Source organism: Xiphophorus maculatus, chromosome 24, assembly GCF_002775205.1.
Source record: "Xiphophorus maculatus strain JP 163 A chromosome 24, X_maculatus-5.0-male, whole genome shotgun sequence".
NCBI lineage: Eukaryota > Metazoa > Chordata > Actinopteri > Cyprinodontiformes > Poeciliidae > Xiphophorus > Xiphophorus maculatus.
In genome coordinates, this window is record NC_036466.1 from 7,007,159 (window position 1) to 7,023,594 (window position 16,436).

Sequence of the window (16,436 nt, forward strand, 5' to 3'; positions counted from 1 at the left end):
TTCCTTTGTATGAGTTGAGCTGTAAAACTGTAGGTCAGATTTGAACTTTTTCAGGTTTTTCTCAGTTTTCTGCTCATTTCCAACCAACATTTTATTGCAGGAAATCATTTCAGGAAGGAACCAGAAGATTCAGGAGTCTGGGAGATGTGACTGTAACCGACCTGAACACTGAGGACCCAGAGCGCCCCCTGCAGGATCTGCTGCACCATTAACCAGACAGAAATGACAGTTTTATACAAGTTATTATTCTAATTCAATAGCTGATTTAATTCATCGAGTTTTGATTGAAAAGATTGATTCTCATCTGTTTTATTAAAAAAACATCTTCAGTCTGAATACTGCAAAAATAAACTGCTGGCTAAATTAGTAGCTTAAAGCTGAAATCAACTTGAGATGTTTCTGCTTTTACTAATTTAAGCTGTGAAACTAAATGTGAAAACTTATAATACAGCAAAAATGGCATGGAGGATTAAAATGAAGGTTTAGTTATTATATGTGTACACAGTCAGCTGCATAAAAAATACACAAAGATTTTTTTAAAAACTTTATTTGGTCGTTAAACATCCAGCAACCCACATTGCATTAGAAGAATTATGAAAATCAAACATGAACCAATCAGCACATTATCCCAGTGATTCTCTGAGGTTTGAATAAATCAGTAAAATCACAGTAAAGAGCCTGAAGTTCTCTAGAAAACTCAAAACATGAAATATGGAGTTAAAAAAGTAAAAACCAAAACAAACTGAGAGAAATTAAAGCTGAGAATCAATGATGACGTAAAACTTCAAGATTTAGCTTTTACAATGAACATAAAATATATAAAATCTTTTTTTTCCAGGTTCCACATGTTCCTGAAAACTGCTCTAAGATCAGAGTTTCTGTAGGACATCCAGTTCTAAACTGGTTAAACTGGTTTCTCTGATGGAAGCTGAAGTTTCTCTGCAGTTTCCAGTAAAGCATCTTTTTATCTGTGGAGCTTTGAGGAACATTTTCATGTCAGCAGAAGGAAGAAGCAGCAGAGAAAAGAGGTTTGAAGTGTCTTTCATGGCTTCAAAGCTGAACTGAAAATGATTCCCATGTTTCCATTCTCAGACCATTTCTGGTTCCAGGATGAAAATGAATGAGAGAGAAAAAAGATCAACTTTCCAGTTGAATCCAGTTCAGATCAAAACTCCATGAAGCCTCTAAATGGAGCCCAGTTTGAATTGGATCTTTATTGATCCAAAGAGACAAACAATATCAGACACTAAATGACAGACACGAGAAAATAAACAGGAGGAAAACCTTGGAGGTCAGAGGTCATCATCATGATCCAGTCAGAGTCTCTTTAGACTCAAACTGCTGCAGCTTCAACCTCTGAGGATCAGCAGGACACTGAGACCATTCTCTACTTCACAGAGATCAGAACCTGCAGAGAGAAGAAGGAAGGAGAGAGCAGATCAGTGAGTGTTTCCAGCCTCTCTCCAGCAGCAGTCAGTGACGCAGCACATCCACTAGATGGTTTCCAGGCTGCAGTCAGACTGATCTCAGAGCTGTGACCAAGATGAACCTGATCAGTTGTTTCCTGTTGAACTGAGAGAACAAACAGATCTGAGATCAGATCTGCTGCTGCCACAGTTTGATGGATGAGGACCACTGTCTCTAGACATGTTGGACGGCTGGACGATGGAGTCCAGCTGGACTTCCTGGAGACATGGACACAGCAACAACACTCATCTTCACACCAACACAAACGCAGGAATACAGCAAGCTGCTGCTCCTCTGATTGGCTGATTGCTGTCTACGCCTGTCATGATAGCAAATTTTGCTGAGCGATTAATTGTCTCAAAAATTATTGCGATAAACGATAATATTGTTTGAAGACCTTTTTACACTGATTTAATGGAAATGACGTAATAATGCATGCGATTTCCTGCCAAAGATAGATACACTTTATTTTCAAAAGAACACTAAACACTGGAACTGATAAACAAAATAAACAAAACAACCAAAAACAAAAATAAAATGGATTCTCAGTCTCCATTAACAAAAAACTCACTTGAAAAAAAAAACTAAACAACATAAAGCCAAAGTGGAAATAAATACTGGATTCAACCAAAAGAGTGCAGATTATGAAGTCTGTATATTATGTTGCCCTTCAGTAATAATTAGATTTAAATAGAGAAGATGGGCACATCGACTACCTGATGCAATAATTCACACTACAGATTTTTTGCTCCTATTTTTCCCCATACAACAATCTTAAAACGTTGGTCTTTCTAAGATTGTGTGGTGTGTTACGGTAGATCGTCGTTGCCGCTCCGATCCAAATCAGGGGTTTTTCACCGACTGGGAGCTTAACGCAGCCTGTTGAATGTGACAGGTAGCCAATCAGAAAGCGCGGATTCTCCTCCGTGCTTTCTGAGGGGAAATTACGTCGGGGAATCCCAAACAACTGACACGACGCAACACGAAGTCCAGCGGACATTGGAGATGATATGTGGAAACAACATTAATGTTTATTCAACATGCAAAGAATATAGAAATGACAAGGGGAGGAGTTGGAGCGAAATTGCTACCGCAGTTGATAAACCCGGTAACTTTTCAGCTGTTCTTCGTTAACGTGACATAAATAGGTTCTAATGATTTTCATTCAGTCAGGACTGACACTAGCCACATGCATTGCAGGTAGATTGTAGTAAAGCATTGATTAATGCCTGGTTTTAAAATTAGTTAACTGGACTTGTAGCCATTATTTTGTGCCCATTGTTGGACACCACACGATCGAACCGTAATACCTAGAATTTCTGTCGGCTAATGTGTGATCTGTCAGGTTTTGAAAATGGGCCGACAATCGGCCGACAGCTTTAAGATCGTGCAGTGTGCGCTGGGCTTTACACTAAGGAAATGAGGAAGGGAGGAGTCAGTGGAGAGCACCGGAGTTGAGCCTTTTTTCATTTAGTGTCATTAACAGAAAGAGAAAAAGGCCGGAAGAGGCGATAATGCCGATAATTAAAATGACGTCGATAGTTTTAATTTATCGTACGATTAATTGACTTATCGTTTATCACGACAGGCCTATTGCTGTCTCTGTGTCCAATCAGGAACCCTGAACCATTCTCCTCCCACTGAGAAGCTACAGCTTTACTGGGAACACTGGATCTTTACTGGGAACACTGGATCTTTACTAAACACGGGTTTAGTTCAATATGCTGACAGCAGCTGGACTCACTACAAACATTTACTTACCCGAGATAATCTACAACATCCTTCAGCTGCTGAACATTTGAATCCTTCAGGTTGTTTCCTTCCAGGTCCAGTTTTGTCAGACGGGTTGGGTTGGACTTCAGAGTTGAGGCCAAATAATCACAGCTGATCTTTGACAAACTGCAGCCCAACAATCTGAATAAAGAATAAAAGATGTGAGCTGAAGCCAACAGGATGCAGGTTAACCAGTCCAACAGAACCAGTTAAAGATTCTCATCAATATTAATGCCAACAAGCTGCTGCTTCAATAAAGACCTGCTGACTTCAGAACCAGAACCAGAACCAGAACCTGGTACTGGGTCATGTTGTGTTGGAGGATTTTAGTCAGTAAAATCATTCCAGGTTCTGATCAAAGTGTTGAAGCATCAACCATTGATTATTGATTTGTTCCTGTCAGATTCCAGGAATTCACTTTTCTAGACTGGGTTGAATGACCTTTGACCTGCTTCACATGAGGGGGATTTCTACACACTGGGGGTCCGAATGCTGTCCTGTTCTGACCTCAGATCAGCAGGTCCAACTCAGTTACACAGAGGGACTAAATTAAACTCTGGATCCAAGTCCAGGAACAAACTCAGAAAATATTTATTAGAACAGAAGAAATTAATTTGATTTATGATCAATTATATATAATTATTCACAGAAATATCAATAATTATATAATTACATACTCCAATGTCTCCAGTCTGCAGCCATCAGTCTGTAGAAAACCACAGAGCTCCTTCACTACAGAATCTTCCAGGTTGGTGCTGGTCAGGTCCAGTCTTGTCAGATGGGTCGGTTTGGACTTCAGAGCTGAGAACAGAGAAGTCCAGCTGGTCTCTGACAAACTGCAGTCCCACAATCTGAATAAAGAATAAAAGATGTGAGCTGAAGCCAACAGGATGCAGGTTAAAACTGAAATATGAACAAATAAATAATAAAAATGTAGAAAATTAATTTCCCTGAATGTAAAAGAAACATGATGAACTGATTCTAACATCTGATCCAGTCAAACTGGTTTAAAGAGTCCAAACCAGCAGAACCAGAACATTTGATCAAAAAGAAACTCAAAGTTTTTCTATCAGCCTGGATGAGTTGAGCTATTTCTGCTGGTTCCTGATCATCAGCTGGAGACCCGACTTGGTAACTGGATCAGAACCACTCAGTTTCTTCATTAATGGCCTTGGGTTCTTATTAAAGCTGCTGAAAGCCAATGGAGGCCATTATTTCCTAAGGAGACGTGACCTGATGAAGCATCATCACAGAGACGAGGCTCCAACCGACTGACAGCTGTCAGACTGAAGAGGACGGTTCCTCTCTGACCCGGCCCAACAGAACCACAGCTTCAGGACAAAGCTGAGGAACCTGCTGCTGCTGCAAACCTCACTTTCATTCATTTCATCTAGATTTGCTTTTCTACAATCAGTCATTTCTTAGATTTGGTCATTAATGATGATTTGAACTTGTCAGTGTTTGTGGCTCGACTCTGGAGGAACAACATTTCATTCTGGATGTAAAGATGAGAATCAGAAATGAGAAATAAAACAATCTGAATCTTTACCAAACCAAACTGAAACATCTCCATCATTAATTTACATCATTTGAATTATTTTACTCATTTTGTTCATCAGTAAAAAACATTTTAAAGTAAAAAACTGAAAAACAAAGTTCAATAATCTCAAAGTCTGATATAAGAAAAAAAATAATATATAAGGTAAAAAGTTTTAGAGATTTTATTCTGACATTTAAACAGGTTGTTATGAAATAAAATATATTAGAATAAAAGCATTAATTAAACTAATGTTTAAAGTATAAATGAAGGATTTTATTGGATAAATAAAGAAAACAAACCTCAGAATCTTCACTTTACTGACTGAACTCTCCAGGATCTCAACCAGACGCTTCAGATCAGAGTCTCCACCTCCATCTATGTTAATCCAACGTATTTCCAGTTCAGTCAGATCTGGGTTGGACTTCAGAGCCGAGGCCAAAACTTCACATTCAGACTTTCGGAGCTCACAGCCACCAAGTCTGTGATTAGAGAAGAAATAAATTCAGTTCTAATGAAATCAATCTGGATCATAAACAGACTAAAATATGATAACAGTGATGTCATCATCTGATCAACATCTGATCTTCAATTTACTGAGTTTGACCCCACAGAGAATCTGTGCAGTTCCTGATTAAAGTCCAGGTTCTGGTTCTGGTTCTGGTCCAGGCTTCATGTCCTCAGACCTTCAGCTGCAGTCAGATGTTGAAGATCTTCTATCATCTGTGAAGGAAAGTTCAGTTTTCTCTGCAGCATCTGATGGAGCTGCAGCATCAGAGCCTCAAAGGAGCTGAAGCAGCTGATGAAGAGGCTGACTGAGCTGATGAAGGAAACTACTGGAGATGATGGAGAGGAGGAGGAACTGCTCACAGCTCGGACTTGGACTAGACCGTGTGGCTCAGAGGAACAAAGGTTTGGATGTTAGAAGAAATTGTTGCTAAACTCTTAAAGAGCTGAAGACCAAAACAGAGCGTTTGGGTCCAGCAGCATTTTTCATGGTGAAGCAGTGAAAGTTCTCCAGTAACTAGAAGAGGCTGGGATGTCTAAAGAGTTGAAGCTCATGTCTCTCCAGGTCTTCATGGCTAACAGCTTCAACAAAAGCTGCAGATGAAGAGTTGATGAGGAAAATGGTTCCAGCTCTGGAAGCAGAGTTCTCAGAGCTTTGGGAGGATCTGACAGAAACTAGGACTTTTTCTGGAGCCAGACAACAATCACCACATTTTGCTCTCATTTACAAACTCAGAGGAAACTAGTGGGAGGAGGAAAAGTTGGTTCACTAAGTTTCTAACTGGTTTCCATGACAACAGCAGCAATTATTGGGGTTATTTTAAAGTGTCCATCAAACCTAAACAGTGATTTTATATATATATATATAAAAAAAGACAAAGATCCTAAAAGGAGTAGCGGGTCAATGAGTGAAGAGGAGTTTAAAGTGTAAAAGTCTCTCTGGCTGATTGGATCTTTCAGACAAAACAGATTTTTTTCTACAGTTCAGAGTTTTCTATTCATTTAAACATGAAAACTGATAAAAAGTTAAATATTTTTAAAATGATCAAAATGTCTAAAACCAGAAGCTGCAGCTGTCCTGGATGAGCTGAATGTTTAGATGGTTGAATGGCTGAAATAGCCGAGAGGATGAAGGAAGAAGTTAAAGACCAAAAACATCCAGAAGCAACTTGAAGAAGAAGAAGAAACAGGAGGACAATAGAGCTGAATCAGCATTCACACAATGAAAACATCTGGACTCACCGAGCCTTTCTGCAGTTCCTCACAGCTGGAACCAGTCTCAGTCGTCCTGATTCTGATGTGTTGTACTTCTCCAGGTCCAACTCATCCAGAACCTCTGACATCTGCAGCATGAAGGCCAGAGCTGAACAGTCAGTCTCTGAGAGATCCTTCCCTGAATCCAGCAGCCGTTGGATCTCCTGATAAAATGAGACGTCGTTCATCTCCACCAGACAGTAGAAGATGTTGATGCTTCTGTCAGGAGAGATTCTTTTAGTGTTCATCTCCTTCAGGTTGGTGATGATTCTCTGGATGGTTCCTGGACTGTTCTCTGTCTGACCCAGCAGATCTTCTAAGAGTCTCTGGTTGGACTCCACAGTGAGACCATGAAGGAGGCGGACAAACAGGTCCAGGTGGCCATTTTCACTGCTGAGGGATTTCTCCATGACTTTCTTCATGAACTCATCTAGAGATGTTTCTCTGTATTTTTCTCCCAGAAACGTCTTGATCACCTCTGACTTCCTGCTGGTGAAACAGTGGAGCATGTAGACTGCAGCCAGAAACTCCTGGATGCTCAGATGAACAAAGGAGTAGACGGAGATGTCGCACGTCCCTCTCTCTCTTTTAAACATTTCAGTGAACACTCCTGAGAACAACGCAGCATCTTTGATGTTGATGCCGCACTTTTTGAGCTCTTCGTCATAGAAGATCAGGTTTCCCTCCAGCAGCTGCTCAAAAGCCAGTTTTCCTAGAGACTCAATCAGCTTCTTGTTCTCTGGACTCCAGATTGATCTTGTCTTTTTTCCTCCATCATACTTTTCCTTCTTGATTGCGAAGTTAACCTCCAGGAATGCTATGTACATCTCAGTCAGAGTCTTTGGCAGTTTTTCTCCCTCTCTGGTCTTCATCACATCCTCCAGAACTTTAGCAGTGATCCAGCAGAAAACTGGGATGTGACACATGATGTGGAGACTTTTTGATTTCTGGATGTGGGAGATGATCCTGCTGGCCTTCTCTTCATCATCTCTGAATCTCTTCCTGAAGTACTCCTCCTTCTGGGGGTCAGTGAACCCTCTGACCTCTGTTGCCATGCCGACACACTCAGCAGGTATCTGATTGGCTGCTGCAGGTCGTGTGGTTATCCAGAGGAGAGCAGAGGGAAGCAGTTTCCTCCTGATGAGGTTTGTCACCAGAACATCCACTGAGCTGGACTCTGTAACATCAGTCAGGATCGGATTGTTGTTGAAATCCAGAGTAAATCGACTTTCATCCAGACCATCAAAGATGAACAGAACCTGGATCTTTTCAAAGCTGCTGATTTCTTTGGTTTTAGAAAATAATTTATGAATCAGTCCTAATAAGCTGAACTTTTCTTCTTTCAACATATTCAGCTCTCTGAAAGTGAATGGAAATATGAAATCAATGTTCTGGTTGGTTTTGCCTTCAGCCCAGTCCAGAGTGAACTTCTGTGTTAACAGTGTTTTCCCAATGCCAGCCACTCCCATGGTCATCACTGTTCTGATTGGTTCATCTCTTCCAGATGGGACTTTAAAGATGTCTTCTCTTCTGATTGTTTCTTGTTTCCTGGATGCTGTTTCAATGTGTCTGACCTCATGTTCCTGGTTGACCTCTCTAGTTAACCCCTCTGTGATGTGGAGCTCTGTGTAGATCTGGTTCAGAACGGTTTGATTTCCAGGTTCAGAGACGCCTTCAGAGAGACTCTGGAACTTCTTCTTCAGAAACTCTTTAAGGTCAGGCTGATACTGACCAACAATATCTGAAGAAAGAAAGAAAAACAATCAAAATAAAAACAATTTGCAATATTCTAACGAGTAACTGGACTAATAAAGTGGCCAGTTTGGTTCTTCTTCATAAACTTCTATGAATAAAACATAATTCAATAATTAGAGAAAACTCAATGAAAGTTATTCCAACGTCAGTCTCAGGGCCGGCCCAAGGCGTAAGCAGCTGCTTAGGGCCCCAGAGCCACCAAGCGGCCCCCTCAGTGGAGTTGATTTTTTTTTTTTATATAACGATTAATATGTCATCACAATAACAAAAACACACAATTTCGTAAAGAAGTGATTTGTTTTTACAATATATTTGATAATGTATGTAGAAATTGTTGTTCTCTGGCAGATTACCAAACTTTAAAAAGCCTGACCTGCCGATTTTGACAGATACCAAGTTTTTTTTTGTCTGAAACTTTGCTAAATATAGGAAGAAAGTCAGTGAGTTGGCAACAGTGGAGTGAATATTGTTAACAGTAAACATTCAGACATGACCTTGTGGGCCGTCTGTCAGTCAAACCTCTCACTGCAGAGCAGAAGAGGACAGAGGCTGATTTTTAAACCTTTGGTGATGAAAATAAGATCAGATGGGCTTCACTTGTAAGTATTAGAAGATCACGATCCCCCAAAATTAAGGAAATCGGCCCCCAGAAATCGACTGGCCGATAAATGTATCCTATATTATACATGCATAGGATATAAAGCAAACAGCATCATCAGAGATGCAATAAGTTTATAGCAGGTGTGCGAATGATCTAATATTTTAACTGTTGATTGCAGCCAGTCCACATTGTTAGCAGAAACAAAGGGCCCCAAAACCAAATTTCGCTTAGGGCCCCATGGAGGCTTGGGCCGGCCCTGGTCAGTCTACAACGTCTGTAGTCTGTAGTCTAGTCTGTAATCTTCTTTTGTCAACCACCAAAACCTTCAGGATGCAGCCCCATTGAGTGAACTGGAAACTCAGTCCCTGTCTGACTGTGAAGTGTCTGCAGGATTAGCAGCACATGATGCTTTGACCAAAGAGCAGGGTGGTTTTTGTGTTCAGCTAACAGTTATTTTGCAATTTGAGAACGTGTAGACGGAATATTAAAAGTCTGGCCAACTCCTTAATGTCACTTTATATTGAAACATAGAAACCCTTAGTTGCACAGAGATTGTTAGTAAAACATAGCTGAGTTTAACTAATGTTACCTTGTATGTGACTTCTGACAATAAATATATATATATATATAAATTCCCTTCTCACCCACTGCGGGTGGTTCTTAACCTCTGAGCTCGGGTCCTCTACCAGAGGCCTGGGAGCTTGAGGGTCCTGCGCAGTATCTTGGCTGTGCCAAGGACTGCACATTTCTGGACTGAGATGTCTGATGTTCCTGGGATCTGTTGCAGCCATTGGTCCAGTTTGGGGGTGACTGCCCCGAGGGCCCCGATGACCACAGGCACCACTGTGGTCTTCACCTTCCAGGCCCTCTCCAGTTCCTCCCTGAGGCCCTGGTATTTCTCTAGTTTCTCGTGCTCCTTTTTCCTGATGTTGCAGTCGCTTGGTATTGCTACATCTACCACAACGGCTTTCCTCTGTTGTTTATCCACTACAACAATGTCTGGTTGGTTCGCCATTACCATTTTGTCTGTCTGGATCTGGAAGTCCCACAGGATCTTAGCTCTGGCGTTCTCCGCCACCTTTGGGGGTGTTTCCCACTTTGATCTCGGGGTTTCCAGTCCATATTCTGCACAGATGTTTCTGTACACTATGTCTGCAACTTGGTTATGTCGTTCCATGTACGCTTTCCCTGCCAGTATCTTGCACCCTGCTGTTATGTGCTGGACTGTCTCAGGGGCCTCCTTGCACAACATACACCTTGGGTCTTGTCTGGTGTGGTATATCTGGGCCTGTATTGCTCTGGTGTTTAGGGCCTGTTCCTGGGCGGCCAGGATGAGGGCCTCTGTGCTGTCCTTGAGTCCAGCTTTTTCCAGCCATTGGTAGGATTTACTGATATCAGCCACTTGGGTTATTTGCTGGTGGTACATCCCATGTAGGGGCTTGTCCTCCCATGATGGTATCTCTGGCACCTCAACCTCCGTTGCCTGTTGTCTGAGACATTCACTGAGCACATTGTCTGTTGAGGCTTTGTCCCTGATGTATTTATGGATCTTAGTTGTTTCGTCCTGGACTGTGGTTCTCACACTCACTAGTCCTCTGCCTCCTTCCTTGCGGCTCGTGTACAGTCTCAGGGTGCTGGATTTGGTATGGAACCCTCCATGCATTGTTAGTAGTTTTCTAGTCTTAATATCCGTGGCTTTTATCTCCTCCTTTGGCCAGCTAATTATTCCAGCAGGGTATCTGATTACTGGCAGGGCATAGCTGTTTATCGCACGGAGTTTGTTCTTGCCATTGAGCTGGCTTCTCAGGACTTGCCTTATTCGTTGGAGGTATTTAGCTGTGGCTCCTTTCCTTGTGACCTCATCGAGGTTGCCATTTGCTTGTGGTATACCTAGGTACTTGTAACTCTCCTCTATGTCTGCTATTGTTCCTTCTGGGAGTGAGACCCCTTCTGTGCGGATGACCTTCCCCCTCTTTGTGATCAGCCGACCACACTTCTCTAGTCCGAATGACATCCCAATGTCCGTCCTGTAGATCCTGGTGGTGTGGATCAGTGAGTCGATGTCTCGCTCACTCTTGGCATACAGCTTGATGTCATCCATGTGGAGAAGGTGACTGATGTTGGGGAACCAGAGCACTTTGATGACAAATGGGCTACTGGAACAAGACGGAAATGGGCGAGAGATGAAAATGTGGATCTGTTGGAATGCTACTACTCAAGAAATCCTAATCAGAGAGGTTACATGCAAAGACTGGTGAAGGAATGGTTACTTCGACATCCCCAGTCAACACTAAGCGCTAAGCAACTAGTAGCTCAGTGTTCCAACATCCGCAAACGGCAACTGCTATCACAACTTGAGATTGACGAGATACAACACAAATGCAACGGCAAAAAGGAGGAACCTGGATGTCAGAACTGTGGGGACTTAACTACAAGTCCCCACCCAGTCAGGGGATACACGGCCCCATTGAGCGAATCAGAGCTAAACGAGACAGCTGCTGACCTGAGAGAGAAAATCATGACCCGAATGACAACCAGACCTCCTCGGCGCCAATTACAACGGCTGAGTGAAGTACCATCAGGAAGCCTCATTGAGAATGTGAATGCAGCATTGAGAACGATCCCTACCAACACCATAACAGAAACCAATGAGCTGATCTACAACTCAGCATCAGTGATCCTTGAGATACTTGGCTATAAGAGCAGCCATGAGACCCAATACCCACCATGGAAAAGACGGTTAGAGGCTAAAATCAAGGTAACAAGGAGGGAAGTGAGCCAACTGTCAGAGCTCGACAAGGGTACAATGAAAAGACCAGTACCCAGAAAGTACAGGCAGATGCCCATACCTGAAGCACTCGAGACTGCCAAACAGAGGCTCCAAGCCTTGGCCAGCCGCCTAAAGAGATACACAAGGGAGAATGAATCCAGAAGGATTAACCGGCTCTTCTCCACTCAACCAGCTAAGGTGTACTCTCAATGGCAGGGTAATAACAACAGAGTAGACCCACCAAGGCTGGAGACTGAACAAACTCTACGAGAGGACCATAGTAACCTCCCTGAGCAAGCCTTGGTAACCATCACTGTGACAGATGTCCAAGAAAGAGTCTCAGGTATGAAAAACTGGACAGCACCAGGGCCTGACATGATCCATGCCTACTGGCTAAAGAAACTCACTGCCCTCCATGAGCGACTGGCAGACCAAATGAACCAGCTGCTACAAAGTGGGACTCACCCTGAATGGTTAACTGAAGGGCGGACAATCCTAATCCAGAAGGATCCATCAAAGGGTCCAGTCCCACCCAACTACCGACCAATAACCTGCCTCTCCACAACATGGAAGCTCATGTCAGGCATCATAGCGGCCAAGATAAGCAAACACATGGATAAACACATGAGCACGGCACAGAAAGGTATCGGTGTAAATAGCAGAGGAGCCAAACACCAACTCCTCGTAGACCACACAGTTGCCCGAGACTGCAAAACCCGACACACCAACCTGTGCATGGCTTGGATTGATTACAAGAAAGCCTATGACTCAATGCCGCATACTTGGATCATTGAATGCTTAGAGATGTATAACATCAACAGGACTCTGAGAGCTGTTAAGGAAAAATGATTATTTTTAATGCTTGATACAGTTAATCTTAAAAGGTGTATTCAGCACTCTTATTTGGAACAGTTTTCTGTTGAGCATTTGGGATTGAGCCAGAATAGCAGGCATTCAGACAAACAGGAGCTCCCCGCTGTGAGGCGAAGCCATAAAATTAACATTCCCGGCAGGGCCGAGAGACTTTAGATTTCACAGGTATCTGTGAGATTGTATCTCAGGTCGTTCTGTACTCAGAATGACCATGGGAGCCACAGGGGGTCAGGGCCAGCTATCCGCTCTTTTGTCTCGGTAGAAGGCAGATGGTCCTTTGATCTTTGCGTAGGTCAGGGGGAGTTTCCAAGTTTCTCTGGGTGCTTAAGGGAGTTTCCAGTTGGTCAACAAGAGGAACGCCTTGAGTGCATAAATTAAATAGAGAAACACCTCTTTAGTATAAGATTTCGTCTTAGGAGAGAAAATCCAGAGAGAGCGGCCACCATTTTGCCTTTTTGCATCGGCTCTCTCTCCAAAGACGTCTTTGCTTTTTGTTTTGTCTTTGTTTTGTGTTTGTCTGTCTTCCCCTTGTCTGTCTTTATTTTTATGAGAAAAATGCATATCTCTGTTCCTCTGCAGCTTTGTTGATTGATTCATGCGTTGCTTTGTATGAGATTAAACTCTGTGATCTGTGACGTCAACACGCTTTGTTGTTGTTTCGTTTTAGCAGCACGCCGCCACTCGCCGAGGATCCCGGGAAAAATTAAAGAGGAAAGAGCCAAACGTTTTGTCCAAAGTTAACGTTAAATTACCTCTTTTTTTACAGAGCCTTCATTGCAAACTCGATGAGGCTGTGGAAAACCACCCTTGAAGCCAACTGCAAACCACTTGCACAAGTGTCCATCAAATGTGGCATATACCAAGGAGATGCTCTGTCCCCGCTACTGTTCTGCATAGGCCTGAACCCCCTCAGCCAAATTATCAACAAGACTGGCTACGGATACCGACTCAAAAATGGGGCCAACATCAGCCACCTTCTCTACATGGATGACATCAAGCTGTATGCCAAGAGTGAGCGAGACATCGACTCACTGATCCACACCACCAGGATCTACAGCACGGACATTGGGATGTCATTCGGACTAGAGAAGTGTGGTCGGCTGATCACAAAGAGGGGGAAGGTCATCCGCACAGAAGGGGTCTCACTCCCAGAAGGAACAATAGCAGACATAGAGGACAGTTACAAGTACCTTGGTATACCACAAGCAAATGGCAACCTCGATGAGGTCACAAGGAAAGGAGCCACAGCTAAATACCTCCAACGAATAAGGCAAGTCCTGAGAAGCCAGCTCAATGGCAAGAACAAAATCCGTGCGATAAACAGCTATGCCCTGCCAGTAATCAGATACCCTGCTGGAATAATTAGCTGGCCAAAAGAGAAGATAAAAGCCACGGATATTAAGACTAGAAAACTACTAACAATGCATGGAGGGTTCCATACCAAATCCAGCAAATCGAGCCGCAAGGAAGGAGGCAGAGGACTAGTGAGTGTGAGAACCACAGTCCAGGACGAAACAACTAAGATCCATAAATATATCAGGGACAAAGCCTCAACAGACAATGTGCTCAGTGAATGTCTCAGACAACAGGGAACGGAGGTTGAGGTGTCAGAGATACCATCATGGGAGGACAAGCCCCTACATGGGATGTACCACCAGCAAATAACCCAAGTGGCTGATATCAGTAAATCCTACCAATGGCTGGAAAAAGCTGGACTCAAGGACAGTACAGAGGCCCTCATCCTGGCCGCCCAGGAACAGGCCCTAAACACCAGAGCAATACAGGCCCAGATATACCACACCAGACAAGACCCAAGGTGTAGGTTGTGCAAGGAGGCCCCTGAGACAGTCCAGCACATAACAGCAGGGTGCAAGATACTGGCAGGGAAAGCGTACATGGAACAACATAACCAAGTTGCAGGCATAGTGTACAGAAACATCTGTGCAGAATATGGACTGGAAACCCCGAGATCAAAGTGGGAAACACCCCCAAAGGTGGCGGAGAACGCCACAGCTAAGATCCTGTGGGACTTCCAGATCCAGACAGACAAAATGGTAATGGCGAACCAACCAGACATTGTCGTAGTGGATAAACAACAGAGGAAAGCCGTTGTGGTAGATGTAGCAATACCAAGCGACTGCAACATCAGGAAAAAGGAGCACGAGAAACTAGAGAAATACCAGGGCCTCAGGGAGGAACTGGAGAGGGCCTGGAAGGTGAAGACCACAGTGGTGCCTGTGGTCATCGGGGCCCTCGGGGCAGTCACCCCCAAACTGGACCAATGGCTACAACAGATCCCAGGAACAACATCAGACATCTCAGTCCAGAAATGTGCAGTCCTTGGCACAGCCAAGATACTGCGCAGAACCCTCAAGCTCCCAGGCCTCTGGTAGAGGACCCGAGCTCAGTGGATAAGAACCACCCGCGGTGGGTGAGAAGGGAATTTATATATATATATATATAATAGAATAGAATAGAATTACTTTATTCATCCCAGCAGGGAAATTACTTCGCAGTTACAGCATAGAGACAAGACACACAACAACCACCACTGAGTAGCAATTGTAGACAAAATAAAAAATAAAAATAAAGTATAACATGCTGTCAATATAAAAAGCAGCTTAGAGCAGTCCTTGCAAAGATTCAAAAAATGCATATATGTTTATGTAAAAATATATACAGCAAGTGTGCCACAGTGCAGTTGTGCGAAATTGGACTGATTAGTGCAGAACAATGATTTAGCTTTTATTGCACAGTGAGATGGCATGTGGCAGGAAGGATTTCTTGTATCTGTCCCTACGACAGCGGAGCTGGAGCAGCCTATGTGAGAAGGTGCTCCGCTGTCTGTCCACTATGTGGTGGAGAGGGTGCTGTTTATTGTCCATAATAGACAGAACCTTCTTCAGTGTCCTCCTCTCCACCACAGTTTCCAGGGACTCCAGCCTTAGTCCCAGTACAGAGCCAGCTTTCCTGATAATTTTGTCCAGTCTATTAGAGTCGCTGGCTCTGATGCTGCTTCCCCAACACACAGCAGCAAAGAAGATGGCACCGGCAACAACACTGTGATAAAAGGTCTCCAACATCTTGCTGCACACATTGAAGGATCTCAGCTTCCTTAAAAAATAGAGTCTGCTCATCCCCTTCCTGCACACAGCGTCAGTGTTAGATGCCCAGTCCAGTCTGTTGCCGATTACAACTCCCAGGTATTTGTAATCCTCCACCTCCTCCACCACTTCCCCTTTGATCTTTAGTGGCCGTGAAGGTATCTTCTTCCTTCTGAAGTCAATCACCATCTCTCTGGTCTTACTAATGTTGAGCCTCAGGTGATTCTGGTCAGACCACTCCACAAAGCTGTCCACCAGTGTCCTGTACTCCCCCTCCTCTCCATCCCCTATACACCAGACAACCGCTGAGTCATCAGAAAACCTCTGTAGGTGACATGACTCATAGTTGTACTGGAAATCAGTGGTGTACAAGGTGAAGAGAAAGGGAGAAAGCACAGTTCCCTGTGGAGCTCCTACGTCACTGACCACCACATCAGACAGGACACTGCCCAGACGGACAAACTGTGGCCTGCCTGTCAAGTAGTCAGTCACCCAGGAGATCACTGAGTCGTCCTCCGCAGCTTCTCACCCAGCAGCAGAGGCTGGATGGTGTTGAAGGCACTGGAGAAATCAAAGAATGTGATTCTCACAGTGTCTCCTCCACCATCCAGGTGCGACAGTGCTCGTTGCAGCAGGAAGATGACGGCATCGTCCACTCCTAAGTGGGGCTGGTAGGCAAATTGCAGGTAAAATAAATCCAGGTAAAAGCCAGGATCTGGCAGACAGGGGACAAGTTACTAGTTATCTCTCTGAGTTTTTAACTCTTCACTATAGCATGTAGTTATTGTTTCTAGT

General features: G+C 43.6%; 1 protein-coding gene across 6 annotated transcripts in view; it reads right to left on the minus strand.

The window, feature by feature from the left end:
• Positions 1 to 1,161: 1,161 nt before the first annotated feature.
• Positions 1,162 to 16,436, minus strand: part of LOC111607661 (NLR family CARD domain-containing protein 3-like) — a 58,667-nt gene continuing 43,392 nt past the window's right edge. For all 6 annotated transcript variants that reach the window (XM_023329834.1, XM_023329833.1, XM_023329835.1 and 3 more), the window contains 5 exons: positions 6,527 to 8,279; positions 5,080 to 5,259; positions 3,918 to 4,091; positions 3,229 to 3,381; positions 1,162 to 1,408 (listed from right to left, as the gene is read on the minus strand). In XM_023329834.1, coding sequence (XP_023185602.1) covers positions 1,402 to 1,408; positions 3,229 to 3,381; positions 3,918 to 4,091; positions 5,080 to 5,259; positions 6,527 to 8,279 — 2,267 coding nt within the window. In that variant the 3' untranslated portion in view covers positions 1,162 to 1,401. The remainder of the gene's footprint in view (positions 1,409 to 3,228; positions 3,382 to 3,917; positions 4,092 to 5,079; positions 5,260 to 6,526; positions 8,280 to 16,436) is intronic.